A 26070-nucleotide genomic window follows, 5' to 3' on the forward strand; every position below is an offset into this window, starting at 1 on the left:
TAACACACACACACACAGAGAGAGAGAGAGAGAGAGAGAGAGAGAGAGAAAACAGCTGAGTGCAGCATGAGACTTACAGAACCAGATCTGATCTATATCCAGAACTATCACTCATCCTCCTTTTATACAGAAGTACTTATTTTAACATTCTTTTATTCTGTAAAATAATTTCAGATTATTTTTGCCTTTAGGGAGCTTTATTCTTTAATTAGGTTTCAGTCAGCGAATGAAATTATATCACAGAAAGAGATAGTGCTGGTGTAATAACTCAGCATGACCAGCAGAGGGCTGTGTTACACCCGTTTAAGCGCTTTAAAGGAAACGCTAAAAGGAGACAAGTACAATACTCTCGGCTTTACACTGCACTTTTTGTTATTTAAAGGGATGGCCCATGAACTGATACTGAATGTTTTCGGGTTATGAGAAGTTAAAATCTCGTCACGAGCACGAAAAGTCGTCACGAACAGGATTCGAACCTGTGCGGGGAAACCCCATTGGATTTCGAGTCCAACGCCTTAACCTCTCGGCCACCGTGACTGTACGCCAGTAGGAAGTCGGCTGATTTCTTTTATATTAAATCTAAACTAATTTCGATTAAATATTATGAATAAAAAACCACCAATAATCGTTAAATAGCGTGGTTTCGAAGGTGTAGAAAATAAAAATACAACCCTTTTAATTTTACTGGCGAGTAAACTAATCTCTAACACTGACCTGAACAACGCAACGTGTTTGTTTTTAATGTTATTATTTTGTTTGTTATTATTTTTTTCGTGTCCGCCATGTTGTTGTTCAGATAAAGAGAATAAAATGAAGTGAAGCGAATTGACCAGCAGGAGGCGCCAAAGCTCCTACTGAAGAGCTTTGGGGTCAGACCTTTCACTTTTCAGAGCGCTTCTTAGAGGTTTCCTTCAGCTCCACTGACCCCTGGTCAAGTCCGTGTGTACCCCAGTAACCTGAGGGCTGAAGGTCTGCATCTATAAGCGCTCTTTATTTTCCAAAATTAGTGTATCAATTAGCGTCAACCCCGGGCGAAGATCTGGAGCAGTTCCTTAGCCTGATGCTCCAGAGCGTCTGTGGTCAGATGTTTCTCCAGATCCTCTTCGTGGCTTTAGTTCCCACAAAAGAAAGTCTGATGGTTTGGTCTTCTTGTGCCGTATTAAACGTGTACGGAGACGTCATGAGGAAAAATAAAGATGTGAAGGCAGCAGAGATCCCTGATGTCTCTGTGAGCACATGTAGCTAGCACAGTTATCTATAAGCGCTCTTTATTTTCCAAAAATCGTTCTACTTTGTGTTGAAAGGTCATGTGGTGAAGCTGAGTGCAGATTTCTGAACACAAAAGACTTTGACACAATGATGATGAGGCAGAGTGTGAAAGTTCAGGAGCTTTATTTCTTTATTGCAGAATAAAATGAAAGGCGGTGCAGCAGGAAGAGGCATGTGCACAGTGAGGAGGTTATAAGTTATTCATCTTCACTTTCTTTGGTATCATCAGTGTCAACTATAACAGCTTTAAGTGTGAAGAAAAGAGATTAAAGTTCAATAATATTTCAGTAAAGTTTAGAGAGTTACATGAATACAGATCAGAGATTAAAAAGATTAGTGTTCTGATATTGTGGTGTATTTTTATAAACTGGTGGTGTTTAATCAGCAGGTTTCATGTTTAAGGTTTAATAAAAGTGAAAATGTTGCACTCTAAATATTCAACTTTTTCCAGGAGTTTCTGACTGACATTAGAATTTCATCTAGCTCTGGAAATGCTCTTGATCACGACATCATTGGTTCAGGATCAGATCAGCAGGAGGAGCTGAATAAAAAAATCTTTAGGGTCTTATCCCTACAGCAGCGTTCTCTTCTTCACCTTCATCATCTTCCTCTCTTTCTCTGTGCTCTTCCTCTTCCTCCTCCTCCTCTCCATGCAGTGCATTGTGGGATATGTGGGAAGTTTCCTGAGGCAGAGTGGCTGAGAGCGTGTACTCAGCCCTGAGCCCCTCTGTGATGGACAGCTCGTTCTCAGCGCTATCATCCAGTGAGACTTCCTCCTTCTCCACTTCTACTTCCTCCTTCTCCACTTCCTCCTCGTCCTCTTTCTCCTTGGCCCCTCCCATCTTCTCCTTGGCCAGTTCCTCGGGCTCGGTGTCTTCCTCCTGAGCTGGAGAGAGGTCAGCGTGGATCTCACCGAAGGTCTCCTGCTCGGTGTGTTCTTCACCTCCTTCTCGATTCTTCTTAATGTGGAAGATCTTAAAAGAACCGCCCTTGTTCTTCTGACTCAGACTCTTCTTGATCTTCTCACGTTTCTCCACCATCTTGTTCATCTTCTTCTCAAAGTTCTCCCGGGAGAAGGCCTTCTTCAGACTGTCCACCTTCTTTAGACTGGAGCGTTTGATCTTCTCGGCGCGAGACTTCTCAAGCGGCTCCAGCGCCTCCACAAACTCTTCCTCATCCTCCTGCTCTTCGTCAAGATCCTCGTCTGAAGAAAGCTGGACGGTGTGAAGCTCACCTTCCTCCTGGGAGCGGTTAGCATCAGGGGAGAGGGATTCATTTTCAGCTTCACGAATGGAATCCTTCACAAACACACTGGATGGAATCTCGTGCTCGTCCTACACAAAGACAAACACACAAGTCATGCTTTACAAAAAATGTAAAGCACACACACATAAACATTACACACACACACATTCTACAAACACACATTCAAACAAAAAAATCAAAGTAGAAGAGGAATTTGATGAGTCTCACTGCAGCCATGAATTTAGGCCACGCCCTCATGCCACACACCAACACACGAGACTCGTTACCTGATCTTCATTGTTTCTGAACTTTAGTTTTAAACTGATATTTTAATTTAAAGACTGAAGAACTCGAACACTGCAGCTCTGAGGGAGAGAAAGAGAGGGTGAGAGAGAGGGTGAGAGAGAGAGAGAGAGAGAGAGAGAGAGAGAGGAAGAGAGAGAGAGAGAGAGGAAGAGAGAGGGAGGGAGGGAGAGAGAGAGAGAGAGAGGAAGAGAGAGGGAGGGAGAGAGAGAGAGAGAGAGAGAGGAAGAGAGAGGGAGGGAGAGACAGAAGGAGACAGAACGGAGGAGGGAGGAGGAAAACCAAACCCAGCAGAACTCAGAGTTTCCACTGAAGGGGGCTTGGTAGAGACAGCTGGACCACAGAAACACACACACACACACACACACACACATATACATATTCATGATGATTCCATGAAGGAGTTGGGAGATGTTGCTCTTAATGATAAGATAAAGCATTCCAATCAGGATGAGATCACACGTGTGTGTGTGTGTGTGTGTTGCCTGTGGCTTTATTCTGTTCTCCTCAGTCAGGAGAGAGCCTGCAGGAAAGCTGACGTGACTGACCTGAATAACAGGAAGTGTGAGTACTCAGGAAGTGGAAACTTCACTCCGAGTCAATTTGAGACGCAGCCTTTAAACGCACTGAGAGTGTAAACTGTCTCGCTGACATCTTTCTCTTTTTATATAAGATATTAATCACTCACACACACACACACACACACACACACAAACACCTCGTTATTGCTCTAAACCCTAATCTGCACCATTCATGAAACATTCTGATGAGAAGTCTACCTGTGTGTGTGTGTGTGTGTGTGTGAGTGTGTGTACTATTTCACATGGTGCTCTGGAATGTAGACTGTTGTGGAATGGAGCTTCAGGGTGCGATGCCAAATAACCCCTTTAACCCTTAAAGTATTTCTCCAGTAAGGTGGAAAATGCTTAACAAGAACCTGTAAGAACCTCAGTAGCTCAGAAGTGTGTGTGTGTTTCCGAACTGTTTCATAATGGTTGTGTGTATGCAGTGACTGCAGAGTTTGACTTCTGGTTTTGAAGAACCCATGACTCCGCCCCCAAACAAATAACATCAGCCAGATCAGAAGCATTTAATTGTTACGTGATATGTTAATTAGCATGTTAATTAAGTGTGTTATTTCAGTGTTTGTGTGAAGAGAGTAAAACATAAACACAGATATTTTCTAGATAAACTGAGCAGTGTTTTATCATGTAAAGAGGTTCCTAAAATAGGCACACACACACACACACACACATGCACACACACACACACACACACACACGTTATGGTCATGTGACCTACTGTTGCTCAAGCATGGCCATACCCCCACAACAAGAGCTTACTAAGCCTATTGAGCTTACTGAGCTCACACATACACATAAATAGACATACACACACACTGCACTTTAACACACTAACACACTGAACATTAACACACACACATACATACACAAACGTACATAGACATACACACACTGCACTTTAACACACTAACACTAACACACACTGAACATTAACACACACACACACACACATACATAGACATACATACACACACATAGACATACACACACTGCACTTTAACACACTAACACACTGAACATTAACACATACACACACACACATACATACACAAACATACATAGACATACACACACTGCACTTTAACACACTAACACTAACACACACTGAACATTAACACACACACACACACATACATAGACATACATACACACACATAGACATACACACACTGCACTTTAACACACTAACACACTGAACATTAACACATACACACACACACACACATACATACACAAACATACATAGACATACACACACTGCACTTTAACACACTAACACACACTGAACATTAACACACACACACACACACACACACATACATAGACATACATACACACACACAGACATACACACACTGCACTTTAACACACTAGCACACTGAACATTAACACATACACACACACACATACATACACAAACATACATAGACATACACACACTGCACTTTAACACACTAACACTAACACACACTGAACATTAACACACACACACACACACACACACACATACATACATAGACATACACACACACACACAGACATACACACACTGCACTTTAACACACTAACACTAACACACACTGAACATTAACACACACACACACACACACACACACACATACATACATAGACATACACACACACACACAGACATACACACACTGCACTTTAACACACTAACACACTGAACATTAACACATACACACACACATACACACACACATACATACACACACATACATAGACATACACACATTGCACTTTAACACACTAACACTAACACACACACACATACATAGACATACACACACACACAGACATACACACACTGTACTTTAACACACTAACACACTGAACATTAACACATACACACACACACACACACACACATACATACACAAACATACATAGACATACACACATTGCACTTTAACACACTAACACACACATACATAGACATACACACACTGCACTTTAACACACACTGAACATTAACACACACACACAGACATACACACACACACACACACAGACATACACACACTGTACTTTAACACACTAACACACTGAACATTAACACATACACACACACACACACACACACACACATACATACACAAACATACATAGACATACACACACTGCACTTTAACACACACTGAACATTAACACACACACACAGACATACACACACACACACACACACACAGACATACACACACTGTACTTTAACACTAACGGACACACATACACAGACACATGCATAAATACATAGACATACACACACTGCACTTTAACACAATAACACACTGAACATTAACACATACACACACACACATACACACACACATACATACACACACATACATAGACATACACACATTGCACTTTAACACACTAACACTAACACACACACACATACATAGACATACACACACACACAGACATACACACACTGTACTTTAACACACTAACACACTGAACATTAACACATACACACACACACACATACATACACAAACATACATAGACATACACACATTGCACTTTAACACACTAACACACACATACATAGACATACACACACTGCACTTTAACACACACTGAACATTAACACACACACACAGACATACACACACACACACACACAGACATACACACACTGTACTTTAACACACTAACACACTGAACATTAACACATACACACACACACACACACACACACACACATACATACACAAACATACATAGACATACACACACTGCACTTTAACACACACTGAACATTAACACACACACACAGACATACACACACACACACACACACACAGACATACACACACTGTACTTTAACACTAACGGACACACAGACACATGCATAAATACATAGACATACACACACTGCACTTTAACACACTAACACACTGAACATTAACACATACACACACACACATACACACACACATACATACACACACATACATAGACATACACACATTGCACTTTAACACACTAACACTAACACACACACACATACATAGACATACACACACACAGACATACACACACTGTACTTTAACACACTAACACACTGAACATTAACACATACACACACACACACATACATACACAAACATACATAGACATACACACATTGCACTTTAACACACTAACACACACATACATAGACATACACACACTGCACTTTAACACACACTGAACATTAACACACACACACAGACATACACACACACACACACACAGACATACACACACTGTACTTTAACACACTAACACACTGAACATTAACACATACACACACACACACACACACACACACACATACATACACAAACATACATAGACATACACACACTGCACTTTAACACACACTGAACATTAACACACACACACAGACATACACACACACACACACACACAGACATACACACACTGTACTTTAACACTAACGGACACACATACACAGACACATGCATAAATACATAGACATACACACACTGCACTTTAACACAATAACACACACACACACACACACACATACATAGACATACACAAACTGCACTTTAACACACTAACACACACACAGACACATGCATACATACATAGACATACACACACTGCACTTTAACACAATAACACACACACACACACACACACATAGACATACACAAACTGCACTTTAACACACACACACACATACATAGACATACACACACTGCACTTTAACACAATAACACACACACACACACATACAAACACATGCATACATACATAGACATAAAAACACACTGCACTTTAACACACACACATAGACATACACACTGCACTGTAACACACATACACAAACACACACATAGACATACACACCACCTTTTAACGCACACATACACAAACACATACATAGACATACACACTGCACTTTAACACACTAACACACACACTGAACATTAACGCACTCTGCACGTTAACACACTAACACACACATACACTGCACTTTCTCACACACACACACACACACACACACTTTCTCTCTTTCTCCAGATAGCCTTTTTAGGCAGTAAATGGTCTCTGCTCTAAAACACACATTTTCTGCTCTAAACTTTAGCTGTGTGTGTGTGTGTGTGTGTGTGTGTGTGAGAGAGAGACTCAAGTTGAGTCTCAGCTGAAGTGTGGTGTTCTTAAGGCCTCTAGTATTGTGTGACATTCCTGAGATAATAAAACACACACACACACACACAGAGTTTTCACTGTCAGAAAAAAGGCCTGGAAAATTTACTCAAGGAAAAAGACATTCAGAAGTAAATGTGTGTGTATGTGTGTGTGTGTGTGTGTGTGTGTGAGTGTATGTCTTTTAGGAATGCAGTGCTTTTTCCAACTGCTCCACCCTTTACCCCGTTCAGTTGGAAACACACACACACACACACACAAACACATTTCGACTTTGAATAAACCAGTAGAGACCCTGAGACACACCCTGCCTTCAGAGCATGATCATTTGTTTCGGTGTGTGTGTGTGTGTGTGTGTGTGTGGGTAAAAGCTGTCTGAAATACACACCAGTATTAAACCTAATGGTTTGTGGATTATCTGCTGAGGCATGAGGAGGCTCAGTTTTACTGTGAAGATGTTTTAGGACCATGTACCAGATCCTGGAGAGTAAACTCAGGGCTGAATCTTCTAGATCTGTGATTAAACTCCTCTACCTTCTGCTCACATCATCGATCAGCATGATCCTGAAATCACATACAGCTCTGAGGAGATGATCTTCTGTCAGTTAGCATGTTAGCATGTTTCTTTCTCCGGTCGCACTACACAAACATAATCTATAGAAACAAGCCCTAAACTAATCTGATCCAATCCGTTATCCGTTATTGAAACAAATTTATAACTTAATTAATCCCTCAATCCCAATCTGTGCATTCTAATCATTAAACCCTAGATTAGTTTAAATGACTCACTAATCCCTGATCAATAACTCTGTCTCTAAACCCTAATCCTAATCTCTAAACCCTAATCACTAAGACCTACATCCTAATCTTTAATTCCTAATCCCTAAACCTTAATCTCTAAACCCTAATTCAAGTCTCCTCTTCATAATCTCAATAAAACTTCATCATTAATCCCTGTAGAACTCTAATCCTGAACCTCTTACAGCTCTAACACACACACATACACACACCTGGAAGATGAGCACTCTGAAGTTGTCTCTGTGCAGCAGGTAGTTGTGGTTGTCCTCCAGCTTCTTGACCTGAGCCGTCTGCCTCTCCATCTTCTCCCTGACGTCCTTCATGACAGCGCTGATCTTGCGGTTCTTCTCCAGCAGCTTGCTCACGCTGTTGGTGGTCACGCTGTTGCTCTTCACCAGCTTGTTCATGTCGTTCTGGATGTGACGCACCGATTCCTCCATCACACGCTGCCAATCCTCCATGTGCTGCTGCTTCTCCTGCACCGAATCCAGCATCTTCACCAGCTGGTCTAGCAGCGTCAGCACCGTGATGGCGTTCACCTCATGGCTCTCACCCAGCTGCAGGAGGTGAGACGGGTCGCCGTGAGACGGGTCGCCGTGAGGCGGCTGGGGGTCAGATGGCACCAGCAGCTCCTGACTCTCGTGTTCCGTCTCCATGTTGCTCTTCTCCACCTGCACCTCGTCTTCACCCATGTTCACGTCTGCAACCGTTCACCAAGACACTATGTTCCTTGTGTGTGTGTGTGTGTGTGTGTGCTGCCTGAACTTGTTGGGAAAAGCTTTCTGCTTCCAGATCCAGCTGCTCCACCCCTCTGTGTCTTTGCTTCTGTTGCTCTCTTTGTTGCTCTCTCTCTCTCTTTCTCTCTCTCTCTCTCTCTCCCTATCTATCTATCTATCTATCTATCTATCTATCTATCTATCTATCTATCTATCTATCTATCTATCTTCCTCTCTCACTCTCTCTCTCTCTCTCTCTTTCTTTCACGTTATATCTCTAACTCTCAGTCTTTCATTCTTGCTTTCTGTATTTTTCTCTCTTCAGACGAGCAGGAGTTCTGAGAGTTTTTTTCCAGCAGCTTAAATATCAGTCCCCACCCTAACGAGGCGGAGTTTGGTTGCCATGGCAGCTTTACACAAAGTTACATGTGACGCAGTGTGTGTGTGTCTGTTTAGTGGGATATTTGCAGCACTCATCGCCAGTGCAAACTCTCTGGTTGTTTGGCCTCCTGCCAGTTTAAGAAGCAGCAGGAAAATTGTGTGCATGTGTGTGTGTGTGTGTGTGTGTGAGAGAGAGAGAGAGAGAGAGAGAGAGAGAGAAGTTAAACAATGAGCTCATGTTTGCCAGAGAGCAAATTGTAGGTGTGTATGAGTCCCAGCAGAGATCTGTGTGTGTGAGAGGAACTAGTTTCCTACATTATTACATTAATTACTTTCCTACCTTTTGTCCTGTTTTCAGTAATATTTTGATGTTTGTTTTGTGCTTTTTTTCTCTGGGTGGTGAGGAAAAACTCCCTGAAGAAGAAACCTTGAGAGGAACCAGGCTCAGAACCATATCCTCATCTGGGTGACACTGGACACTAAATAATGTAAATGTCCATTCTTCAACAGAAGCTGAGAGCTCCTGAGGGACTAACAGGTCAGTGCAGTTTCTGAGGTCATTTTAGACTAATTCATTCCTGCTGAAGTCTTCAAATGTTCACTAAGCACAAAGCTGACCACTGGCACAGTAGTTCAGAGACGGTGTGATAGTCTTCAGGTGTTTCTGTCCACAGCAGTCCCCTGGTCACAGGCTGACCACTCAGATCTATCCACAGCAGTGAGAACCACCAAGCCATGAGACTCCAACCAGGGGTAGAGCTTCTGGATGGATCAAGCAGGTTCGGATAGAAGAAGTGGTCACACTGTGAACTCAGAAAACTGGGCGCTCAGGAGTGGGATGTATAGCTCGACACACAGAGAGAGAGAGAGAGAGAGAGAGAGAGAGAGAGATTTTCAGTATGCTTGTGATCATGTGATGTTTAAGACAATGTAGAATTATGTGTAAAGTGCAGGCAGGGACTCCAGCAAGACTAGCTATGACATCATAACTAAAAGGGAGAGCCAGAAGGTCACAGACATGAAGGCTTCCCGGGACATAAAGCATCCAACCACTTCACAGTCAGTGACCTGAGCGACCATGTGAGGGTGGTAATGCAACAGCATCTAAACATCCCAGTCACCAAACACTCTATGACCATGAACCTTCCAGATCTGCTCCTTTACCTAAGAAAACTATACATTAAAAGCTCGACTAAACAAATGTGTCTTCAGCCTAGACTTAAACACTGAGACTGTGTCTGAATCCCCAACACTAATTTGAAGGCTGTTCCATAACTGTGGGGCTTTGAAAGAGAAAGCTCCGCCCCCTGCTGTAGCCTGCACTAGTTGAGGTACTAACAAATAGCCTGCACCTTTTGATGGAAGTAGGCGTGGCAGATTTAGTGGCCATTTAGTGCTTTATAGGTCAGTAATAGTATTTTATACAATTTTTTATATTTTACATAGTACACGTGTTCTTGCGATCTTTTACTTCATACCACACACACACACACACACACACAGTCTCAGCATTCTCATCTCAGACCCCTCAGCCAGAGCGTCCAGTTCCTCTCAGACCCCTCAGCCAGAGCGTCCAGTTCCTCTCAGACCCCTCAGCCAGAGCGTCCAGGTCATCTCAGACACCTCAGCCAGAGCGTCTAGTTCCTCTCAGACCCCTCAGCCAGAGCGTCCAGGTCATCTCAGACACCTCAGCCAGAGCGTCTAGTTCCACTCCTATGACAGAGCCACCTTCCCTAATAAGCATGTTGAGTGTGTTGGCATCATACATCTTCACCCTGTTACCCCAGCACACTACAGTGTAGAAGATGACGCTGGTTATCACCGAGTGGTTGAAGATCTGCAGCATGCTTCTGCAGACATTAAAGGACCTGAGTGTCCTGAGGAAGTGGAGTGTCCACCTCATGCCCTGTTTCACTTTCTACACTGCTTCATTTAGACACTAAGCCCTAAACCCTGACCGGAGCTTCAGAACATTACATTCTGCTGCACACACCCCCAAAATTCACCCACTCTCCTCAGTTTACTGCCACCTGATGGTCACAGACATGTACAGCAATAAAAATGAAGAGCAGTGATTTATTCCTGTAATACATGACACTGCCAGTATCCTGCTCTCTGACCACTCTGGCTTGGCTTCGATGTCCAAGAGGGTGATTTCAGGAAGGACGTTTTCAGGAAGGACATCCAGTTTAAAACCTGAGCCGAAATCAAAACTGTGCAGATGGGATGATCCGCTGTGGTCACTCTGAATAGAGAGAAAGACAGTAGCAGTGCTAACTGCTGTCTGTATTGTGTTATAGTGGAGATTTAGAACACATCAATAATTAATCACTAATTGACACTAATTAAGTGGACAGGTGTAGTGTGTTATATTTACATTTTATCTGCTTTTTTTTGGATAGATTTCCAAAATTAGTGCAAACATTTCTAATATTAAATACGTGTAATTTAATTAAGGTGAGAAAAGTAGCAACAGATGTAAGACTTAGCTTGAAGTAAGCTAGCTAGGGGCATGGCAGTTAATTGCTGTGTCAGTAGATGATAATAATTTTAAAATCATTGTGGGATTGAACACGTCAGAAAGAAAGGCAGATATTAGAATAAAAAAGAAATGAGTGAAGTAAAGAATCCTGAGGCTACGATGATCACAAAATAAAGACGAGAGGAGCGTGAAGCTCTGAGGAGGACGAGAGGAGTGAAGGAGTGTTGGGTAGACCGAGACTGGGACACAAAGGGTTAAACAATTATTTATTTATTTATTTATTTATTTATTAAAACGGCATAACACTGGAAATGATGAAGAATGCAGAGTTAAGGAAACTGAAATATGTCATGAGTGTGAGTGTGTGTGAGATACACCATTACACACACACTGCTCTAACACACAACACACACACACTGCTCTAACACACACACACTGCTCTAACACACAACACACACACTGCTCTAACACACAACACACACACACTGCTCTAACACACAACACACACACTGCTCTAACACACAACACACACACACTGCTCTAACACACAACACACACACACTGCTCTAACACACAACACACACACACTGCTCTAACACACAACACACACACACTGCTCTAACACACAACACACACACACTGCTCTAACACACAACACTCACACACTGCTCTAACACACAACACACACACACACTGCTCTAACACACAACACACACACACTGCTGTAACACACAACACGCACACACTGCTCTAACACACAACACACACACACTGCTCTAACACACAACACACACACACTGCTCTAACACACAACACGCACACACTGCTCTAACACACAACACACACACACTGCTCTAACACACAACACACACACACTGCTGTAACACACAACACACACTGCTCTAACACACAACACACACACTGCTCTAACACACAACACACACACACTGCTGTAACACACAACACACACACACTGCTGTAACACACAACACACACACACTGCTGTAACACACAACACACACACACTGCTGTAACACACAACACACACACTGCTCTAACACACAACACACACACACTGCTCTAACACACAACACACACACACTGCTCTAACACACAACACACACACTGCTCTAACACACAACACACACACTGCTCTAACACACAACACACACTGCTCTAACACACAACACACACACACTGCTCTAACACACAACACGCACACACGGCTCTAACACACAACACACACACACGGCTCTAACACACAACACACACACTGCTCTAACACACAACACACACACTGCTCTAACACACAACACACACTGCTCTAACACACAACACACACACACGGCTCTAACACACAACACGCACACACGGCTCTAACACACAACACACACACACGGCTCTAACACACAACACACACACACTGCTCTAACACACAACACACACACTGCTCTAACACACAACACACACACACTGCTCTAACACACAACACGCACACACTTCTCTAACACACAACACACACACACTGCTCTAAGACACAACACACACACTGCTCTAACACACAACACACACACACTGCTCTAAGACACAACACACACACTGCTCTAACACACAACACACACACTGCTCTAAGACACAACACACACACTGCTCTAACACACAACACACACACACTGCTCTAACACACAACACACACTGCTCTAACACACAACACACACACTGCTCTAACACACAACACACACACACTGCTCTAACACACAACACACACACTGCTCTAACACACAACACACACACTGCTCTAACACACAACACGCACACACGGCTCTAACACACAACACGCACACACGGCTCTAACACACAACACGCACACACTGCTCTAACACACAACACACACACACTGCTCTAACACACAACACACACACACTGCTGTAACACACAACACACACACACTGCTCTAACACACAACACACACACTGCTCTAACACACAACACACACTGCTCTAACACACAACACACACACACGGCTCTAACACACAACACGCACACACGGCTCTAACACACAACACGCACACACGGCTCTAACACACAACACGCACACACTGCTCTAACACACAACACACACACTGCTCTAACACACAACACACACACACTGCTCTAACACACAACACGCACACACTTCTCTAACACACAACACACACACACTACTCTAAGACACAACACACACACTGCTCTAACACACAACACACACACACTGCTCTAAGACACAACACACACACTGCTCTAACACACAACACACACACTGCTCTAACACACAACACACACACTGCTCTAACACACAACACACACACTGCTCTAACACACAACACACACACACGGCTCTAACACACAACACACACACACTGCTCTAACACACAACACACACACACTGCTCTAACACACAACACACACACACTGCTCTAACACACAACACACACTGCTCTAACACACAACACACACACTGCTCTAACACACAACACACACACACTGCTCTAACACACAACACACACACTGCTCTAACACACAACACACACACTGCTCTAACACACAACACACACACACTGCTCTAACACACAACACACACACACACACGGCTCTAACACACAACACACACACACGGCTCTAACACACAACACACACACACTGCTCTAACACACAACACACACACTGCTCTAACATACAACACACACACTGCTCTAACACACAACACACACACACTGCTCTAACACACAACACACACACACTTCTCTAACACACAACACACACACACTGCTCTAACACACAACACACACACACTGCTCTAACACACAACACACACACACTGCTCTAACACACAACACACACACACTGCGCTAACACACAACACACACACTGCTCTAACACACAACACACACACTGCTCTAACACACAACACACACTGCTCTAACACACAACACACACACACTGCTCTAACACACAACACACACACACTGCTCTAACACACAACACGCACACACTTCTCTAACACACAACACACACACACTGCTCTAACACACAACACACACACTGCTCTAACACACAACACACACACACTGCTCTAAGACACAACACACACACTGCTCTAACACACAACACACACACTGCTCTAAGACACAACACACACACTGCTCTAAGACACAACACACACACTGCTCTAACACACAACACACACACACTGCTCTAACACACAACACACACTGCTCTAACACACAACACACACACTGCTCTAACACACAACACACACACTGCTCTAACACACAACACACACACTGCTCTAACACACAACACACACACACTGCTCTAACACACAACACACACACACACGGCTCTAACACACAACACACACACACGGCTCTAACACACAACACACACACACTGCTCTAACACACAACACACACACACTGCTCTAACACACAACACACACACTGCTCTAACATACAACACACACACTGCTCTAACACACAACACACACACACTGCTCTAGCACACAACACACACACACTTCTCTAACACAAAACAACACGCACACACTGCTCTAACACACAACACACACACACTGCTCTAACACACAACACACACACACTGCTCTAACACACAACACACACACACGGCTCTAACACACAACACACACACTGCTCTAACACACAACACACACACACTGCTCTAACACACAACACATACACTGCTCTAACACACAACACACACACACTGCTCTAACACACAACACACACACTGCTCTAACACACAACACACACACTGCTCTAACACACAACACACACTGCTCTAACACACAACACACACACACTGCTCTAACAAACAACACACACACACGGCTCTAACACACAACACACACACACTGCTCTAACACACAACACACACACACTGCTCTAACACACAACACACACACTGCTCTAACACACAACACACACACACTGCTCTAACACACAACACACACACTGCTCTAACACACAACACACACACACGGCTCTAACACACAACACACACACTGCTCTAACACACAACACACACACTGTTCTAACACACAACACACACACTGCTCTAACACACAACACACACACACTGCTCTAACACACAACACACACACTGCTCTAACACACAACACACACACTGCTCTAACACACAACACACACACACTGTTCTAACACACAACACACACACTGCTCTAACACACAACACACACACTGCTCTAACACACAACACACACACACTGCTCTAACACACAACACACACACTGCTCTAAGACACAACACACACACACTGCTCTAACACACAACACACACACACTGCTGTAACACACAACACGCACACACTGCTCTAACACACAACACACACACTGTTCTAACACACAACACACACACACTGCTCTAACACACAACACACACACACGGCTCTAACACACAACACACACACACTGCTCTAACACACAACACACACACACTGCTCTAACACACAACACACACACACACGGCTCTAACACACAACACACACACACGGCTCTAACACACAACACACACACACTGCTCTAACACACAACACACACACACTGCTCTAACACACAACACACACACTGCTCTAACATACAACACACACACTGCTCTAACACACAACACACACACACTGCTCTAACACACAACACACACACACTGCTCTAACACACAACACGCACACACTGCTCTAACACACAACACACACACACTGCTCTAACACACAACACACACACACTGCTCTAACACACAACACACACACACGGCTCTAACACACAACACACACACTGCTCTAACACACAACACACACACACTGCTCTAACACACAACACATACACTGCTCTAACACACAACACACACACACTGCTCTAACACACAACACACACACTGCTCTAACACACAACACACACACTGCTCTAACACACAACACACACTGCTCTAACACACAACACACACACACTGCTCTAACAAACAACACACACACACGGCTCTAACACACAACACACACACACGGCTCTAACACACAACACACACACACTGCTCTAACACACAACACACACACTGCTCTAACACACAACACACACACACACTGCTCTAACACACAACACTCACACTGCTCTAACACACAACACACACACACGGCTCTAACACACAACACACACACTGCTCTAACACACAACACACACACTGTTCTAACACACAACACACACACTGCTCTAACACACAACACACACACACTGCTCTAACACACAACACACACACTGCTCTAACACACAACACACACACTGCTCTAACACACAACACACACACACTGTTCTAACACACAACACACACACTGCTCTAACACACAACACACACACACTGCTCTAACACACAACACACACACACTGCTCTAACACACAACACACACACTGCTCTAAGACACAACACACACACACTGCTCTAACACACAACACACACACACGGCTCTAACACACAACACACACACACGGCTCTAACACACAACACACACACACTGCTCTAACACACAACACACACACTGCTCTAAGACACAACACACACACACTGCTCTAACACACAACACACACACACTGCTGTAACACACAACACGCACACACTGCTCTAACACACAACACACACACACTGCTCTAACACACAACACACACACACTGCTCTAACACACAACACACACACTGCTCTAAGACACAACACACACACTGCTCTAACACACAACACACACACACTGCTGTAACACACAACACGCACACACTGCTCTAACACACAACACACACACACTTCTCTAACACACAACACACACACTGCTCTAACACACAACACACACACACTGCTCTAACACACAACACACACACTGCTCTAAGACACAACACACACACACTGCTCTAACACACAACACACACACACTGCTCTAACACACAACACGCACACACTGCTCTAACACACAACACACACACACTTCTCTAACACACAACACACACACTGCTCTAACACACAACACACACACACTGCTCTAACACACAACACACACACACTGCTCTAACACACAACACACACTGCTCTAACACACAACACACACACACTGCTCTAACACACAACACACACACACTGCTGTAACACACAACACACACACTGCTCTAACACACAACACACACACACTGCTCTAACACACAACACACACACTGCTCTAACACACAACACACACACACTGCTCTAACACACAACACACACACTGCTCTAACACACAACACACACACTGCTCTAACACACAACCCACACACACTGCTCTAACACACAACACACACAATGCTCTAACACACAACACACACACTGCTCTAACACACAACACACACACTGCTCTAACACACAACACACACACTTCTCTAACACACAACACACATACACTGCTCTAACACACAACACACACACTGCTCTAACACACAACACACACACTGCTCTAACACACAACACACACACACTGCTGTAACACACAACACACACACACTGCTCTAACACACAACACACACACTGCTCTAACACACAACACACACACACTGCTCTAACACACAACACACACACTGCTCTAACACACAACACACACACACACTGCTCTAACACACAACACACACACACTGCTCTAACACACAACACACACACTGCTCTAACACACAACACACACACACTGCTCTAACACACAACACACACACTGCTCTAACACACAACACACACACACTGCTCTAACACAACACACACACTGCTCTAACACACAACACACACACACTGCTCTAACACACAACACACACACACTGCTCTAACACACAACACACACACACTGCTCTAACACACAACACACACACACTGCTCTAACACAACACACACACTGCTCTAACACACAACACACACACACACTGCTCTAACACACAACACACACACACTGCTCTAACACACAACACACACACACTGCTCTAACACACAACACACACACACTGCTCTAACACACAACACACACACACTGCTCTAACACACAACACACACACTGCTCTAACACACAACACACACACACTGCTCTAACACACACACTGCTCTAACACACAACACACACACACTGCTCTAACACACAACACATACACTGCTCTAACACACAACACACACACACTGCTCTAACACACAACACACACACACTGCTCTAACACACAACACACACACTGCTCTAACACACAACACGCACACACTGTTCTAACACACAACACACACACTGTTCTAACACACAACACACACACTGCTCTAACACACAACACACACTGCTCTAACACACAACACACACACTGCTCTAACAAACAACACACACACACGGCTCTAACACACAACACACACACACGGCTCTAACACACAACACACACACACTGCTCTAACACACAACACACACACTGCTCTAACACACAACACACACACACACTGCTCTAACACACAACACTCACACTGCTCTAACACACAACACACACACACGGCTCTAACACACAACACACACACTGCTCTAACACACAACACACACACTGTTCTAACACACAACACACACACTGCTCTAACACACAACACACACACACTGCTCTAACACACAACACACACACTGCTCTAACACACAACACACACACTGCTCTAACACACAACACACACACACTGTTCTAACACACAACACACACACACTGCTCTAACACACAACACACACACACTGCTCTAACACACAACACACACACTGCTCTAAGACACAACACACACACACTGCTCTAACACACAACACACACACACTGCTCTAACACACAACACACACACACGGCTCTAACACACAACACACACACACTGCTCTAACACACAACACACACACTGCTCTAAGACACAACACACACACACTGCTCTAACACACAACACACACACACTGCTGTAACACACAACACGCACACACTGCTCTAACACACAACACACACACTGTTCTAACACACAACACACACACACTGCTCTAACACACAACACACACACTGCTCTAAGACACAACACACACACTGCTCTAACACACAACACACACACACTGCTGTAACACACAACACGCACACACTGCTCTAACACACAACACACACACACTTCTCTAACACACAACACACACACTGCTCTAACACACAACACACACACACTGCTCTAACACACAACACACACACTGCTCTAAGACACAACACACACACACTGCTCTAACACACAACACACACACACTGCTCTAACACACAACACGCACACACTGCTCTAACACACAACACACACACACTTCTCTAACACACAACACACACACTGCTCTAACACACAACACACACACACTGCTCTAACACACAACACACACACACTGCTCTAACACACAACACACACTGCTCTAACACACAACACACACACACTGCTCTAACACACAACACACACACACTGCTGTAACACACAACACACACACTGCTCTAACACACAACACACACACACTGCTCTAACACACAACACACACACTGCTCTAACACACAACACACACACACTGCTCTAACACACAACACACACACTGCTCTAACACACAACACACACACTGCTCTAACACACAACCCACACACACTGCTCTAACACACAACACACACAATGCTCTAACACACAACACACACACTGCTCTAACACACAACACACACACTGCTCTAACACACAACACACACACTTCTCTAACACACAACACACATACACTGCTCTAACACACAACACACACACTGCTCTAACACACAACACACACACTGCTCTAACACACAACACACACACACTGCTGTAACACACAACACACACACACTGCTCTAACACACAACACACACACTGCTCTAACACACAACACACACACACTGCTCTAACACACAACACACACACTGCTCTAACACACAACACACACACACACTGCTCTAACACACAACACACACACACTGCTCTAACACACAACACACACACTGCTCTAACACACAACACACACACACTGCTCTAACACACAACACACACACTGCTCTAACACACAACACACACACACTGCTCTAACACAACACACACACTGCTCTAACACACAACACACACACACTGCTCTAACACACAACACACACACACTGCTCTAACACACAACACACACACACTGCTCTAACACACAACACACACACACTGCTCTAACACAACACACACACTGCTCTAACACACAACACACACACACACTGCTCTAACACACAACACACACACACTGCTCTAACACACAACACACACACACTGCTCTAACACACAACACACACACACTGCTCTAACACACAACACACACACACTGCTCTAACACACAACACACACACTGCTCTAACACACAACACACACACACTGCTCTAACACACACACTGCTCTAACACACAACACACACACACTGCTCTAACACACAACACATACACTGCTCTAACACACAACACACACACACTGCTCTAACACACAACACACACACACTGCTCTAACACACAACACACACACTGCTCTAACACACAACACGCACACACTGTTCTAACACACAACACACACACTGTTCTAACACACAACACACACACTGCTCTAACACACAACACACACACACTGCTCTAACACACAACACACACACACTGCTCTAACACACAACACACACACACACTGCTCTAACACACAACACACACACACTGCTCTAACACACAACACACACACTGTTCTAACACACAACACACACACTGCTCTAACACACAACACACACACACTGCTCTAACACACACACACTGCTCTAACACACAACACACACACACACTGCTCTAACACACAACACGCACACACTGCTCTAACACACAACACACACACTGTTCTAACACACAACACACACACTGCTCTAACACACAACACACACACACTGCTCTAACACACAACACACACACTGCTCTAACACACAACACACACACACTGCTCTAACACACAACACACACACTGCTCTAACACACAACACACACACACTGCTCTAACACACAACACACACACTGCTCTAACACACAACACACACACACTGCTCTAACACACAACACACACACACTGCTCTAACACACAACACACACAATGCTCTAACACACAACACACACACTGCTCTAACACACAACACACACACACTGCTCTAACACACAACACACACACTGCTCTAACACACAACACACACACACTGCTCTAACACACAACACACACACTGCTCTAACACACAACACACACACTGCTCTAACACACAACACACACACACTGCTCTAACACACAACACACACAATGCTCTAACACACAACACACACACTGCTCTAACACACAACACACACACTGCTCTAACACACAACACACACACTGCTCTAACACACAACACACATACACTGCTCTAACACACAACACACACACTGCTCTAACACACAACACACACACTGCTCTAACACACAACACACACACACTGCTGTAACACACAACACACACACACTGCTCTAACACACAACACACACACTGCTCTAACACACAACACACACACACTGCTCTAACACACAACACACACACTGCTCTAACACACAACACACACACACTGCTCTAACACACAACACACACACTGCTCTAACACACAACACACACACACTGCTCTAACACACAACACACACACTGCTCTAACACACAACACACACACACTGCTCTAACACACAACACACACACTGCTCTAAGACACAACACACACACACTTCTCTAACACACAATGCACACACTGCTCTAACACACAACACACACACACTGCTCTAACACACAACACACACACACTGCTCTAACACACAACACACTGCTCTAACACACAACACACACTGCTCTAAGACACAACACACACACACTGCTCTAACACACAACACACACACACTGCTCTAACACACAACACACACACACTGCTCTAACACACAACACACACACACTGCTCTAACACACAACACACACACACTGCTCTAAGACACAACACACACACTGCTCTAACACACAACACACACACACTGCTCTAACACACAACACACACACACTTCTCTAACACACAACACACACACACTGCTCTAAGACACAACACACACACTGCTCTAACACACAACACACACACACACTGCTCTAACACACAACACACACACACTGCTCTAACACACAACACACACACACTGCTCTAAGACACAACACACACACACTTCTCTAACACACAACACACACACACTGCTCTAAGACACAACACACACACTGCTCTAACACACAACACACACACACACACTGCTCTAAGACACAACACACACACTGCTCTAACACACAACACACACACTGCTCTAAGTCACAACACACACACTGCTCTAACACACAACACACACACTGCTCTAACACACAACACACACACACTGTTCTAACACACAACACACACACTGCTCTAAGACACAACACACACACACTGCTCTAACACACAACACACACACTGCTCTAACACACAACACACACACTGCTCTAACACACAACACACACACACTGTTCTAACACACAACACACACACTGCTCTAAGACACAACACACACACACTTCTCTAACACACAACACACACACACTGCTCTAAGACACAACACACACACTGCTCTAACACACAACACACACACACACTGCTCTAAGACACAACACACACACTGCTCTAACACACAACACACACACTGCTCTAAGACACAACACACACACTGCTCTAACACACAACACACACACACTGCTCTAACACACAACACACACACTGCTCTAACACACAACACACACACACTGCTCTAACACACAACACACACACTGCTCTAACACACAACACACACACACTGCTCTAACACACAACACACACACACTGCTCTAACACACAACACACACACTGCTCTAACACACAACACGCACACACTGTTCTAACACACAACACACACACTGTTCTAACACACAACACACACACTGCTCTAACACACAACACACACACACTGCTCTAACACACAACACACACACACACTGCTCTAACACACAACACACACACACTGCTCTAACACACAACACACACACTGTTCTAACACACAACACACACACTGCTCTAACACACAACACACACACACTGCTCTAACACACACACACTGCTCTAACACACAACACACACACACACTGCTCTAACACACAACACGCACACACTGCTCTAACACACAACACACACACTGTTCTAACACACATCACACACACTGCTCTAACACACAACACACACACACTGCTCTAACACACAACACACACACTGCTCTAACACACAACACACACACACTGCTCTAACACACAACACACACACTGCTCTAACACACAACACACACACACTGCTCTAACACACAACACACACACTGCTCTAACACACAACACACACACACTGCTCTAACACACAACACACACACACTGCTCTAACACACAACACACACAATGCTCTAACACACAACACACACACTGCTCTAACACACAACACACACACACTGCTCTAACACACAACACACACACTGCTCTAACACACAACACACACACACTGCTCTAACACACAACACACACACTGCTCTAACACACAACACACACACTGCTCTAACACACAACACACACACACTGCTCTAACACACAACACACGCAATGCTCTAACACACAACACACACACTGCTCTAACACACAACACACACACTGCTCTAACACACAACACACACACTTCTCTAACACACAACACACATACACTGCTCTAACACACAACACACACACTGCTCTAACACACAACACACACACTGCTCTAACACACAACACACACACACTGCTGTAACACACAACACACACACACTGCTCTAACACACAACACACACACTGCTCTAACACACAACACACACACACTGCTCTAACACACAACACACACACTGCTCTAACACACAACACACACACACTGCTCTAACACACAACACACACACTGCTCTAACACACAACACACACACACTGCTCTAACACACAACACACACACTGCTCTAAGACACAACACACACACACTGCTCTAACACACAACACACACACTGCTCTAAGACACAACACACACACTGCTCTAAGACACAACACACACACACTTCTCTAACACACAATGCACACACTGCTCTAACACACAACACACACACACTGCTCTAACACACAACACACACACACTGCTCTAACACACAACACACTGCTCTAACACACAACACACACACTGCTCTAAGACACAACACACACACACTGCTCTAACACACAACACACACACACTGCTCTAACACACAACACACACACACTGCTCTAACACACAACACACACACACTGCTCTAACACACAACACACACACACTGCTCTAAGACACAACACACACACTGCTCTAACACACAACACACACACACTGCTCTAAGACACAACACACACACACTTCTCTAACACACAACACACACACACTGCTCTAAGACACAACACACACACTGCTCTAACACACAACACACACACACACTGCTCTAACACACAACACACACACACTGCTCTAACACACAACACACACACACTGCTCTAAGACACAACACACACACACTTCTCTAACACACAACACACACACACTGCTCTAAGACACAACACACACACTGCTCTAACACACAACACACACACACACACTGCTCTAAGACACAACACACACACTGCTCTAACACACAACACACACACTGCTCTACGTCACAACACACACACTGCTCTAACACACAACACACACACTGCTCTAACACACAACACACACACACTGTTCTAACACACAACACACACACTGCTCTAAGACACAACACACACACACTGCTCTAACACACAACACACACACTGCTCTAACACACAACACACACACTGCTCTAACACAC

The 26070-nt window shown here is 44.3% G+C and overlaps 2 protein-coding genes and 1 non-coding gene across 5 annotated transcripts in view; 1 reads left to right on the forward strand and 2 right to left on the reverse strand.

Annotated features, from left to right (window-relative positions):
* Window positions 1-455: 455 nt before the first annotated feature.
* On the reverse strand, window positions 456-537 carry trnas-cga (transfer RNA serine (anticodon CGA)). Its single transcript has one exon. It is a non-coding gene; the product is annotated as a tRNA-Ser (tRNA).
* An 838-nt stretch (window positions 538-1375) lies between these two features.
* Window positions 1376-9446, reverse strand: cavin2b (caveolae associated protein 2b). The gene is made up of 2 exons (XM_058403960.1): window positions 8600-9446; window positions 1376-2603 (listed from the first exon to the last, which is right to left on the reverse strand). Exons 1-2 carry the CDS (start codon window positions 9077-9079, stop codon window positions 1827-1829), a joined length of 1257 nt encoding a protein of 418 aa, XP_058259943.1. The 5' UTR covers window positions 9080-9446; the 3' UTR covers window positions 1376-1826.
* A 285-nt stretch (window positions 9447-9731) lies between these two features.
* Window positions 9732-26070, forward strand: part of slc44a2 (solute carrier family 44 member 2) — a 51584-nt gene continuing 35245 nt past the window's right edge. For 2 of the 3 annotated variants that reach the window (XM_058403956.1, XM_058403954.1), the window contains exon 1: window positions 9732-10022. In XM_058403956.1, coding sequence (XP_058259939.1) covers window positions 9977-10022 — 46 coding nt within the window. In that variant the 5' untranslated portion in view covers window positions 9732-9976. The remainder of the gene's footprint in view (window positions 10023-26070) is intronic. The other variant, XM_058403952.1, reaches the window with a different exon arrangement.

This window comes from Hemibagrus wyckioides, linkage group LG11, assembly GCF_019097595.1.
Source record: "Hemibagrus wyckioides isolate EC202008001 linkage group LG11, SWU_Hwy_1.0, whole genome shotgun sequence".
NCBI classification, from domain to species: Eukaryota; Metazoa; Chordata; class Actinopteri; order Siluriformes; family Bagridae; genus Hemibagrus; species Hemibagrus wyckioides.

Bases quoted from the DNA above. Each gene is read 5' to 3' on its own strand.
- cavin2b (XM_058403960.1), bottom strand. From the start codon at position 9,079: ATGGGTGAAGACGAGGTGCAGGTGGAGAAGAGCAACATGGAGACGGAA. The intron at 2,604-8,599 runs GTGTGTGTATGT...GTCTTTGTGTAG, and splicing joins TCAGAGTGCTCATCTTCCAG to GACGAGCACGAGATTCCATC.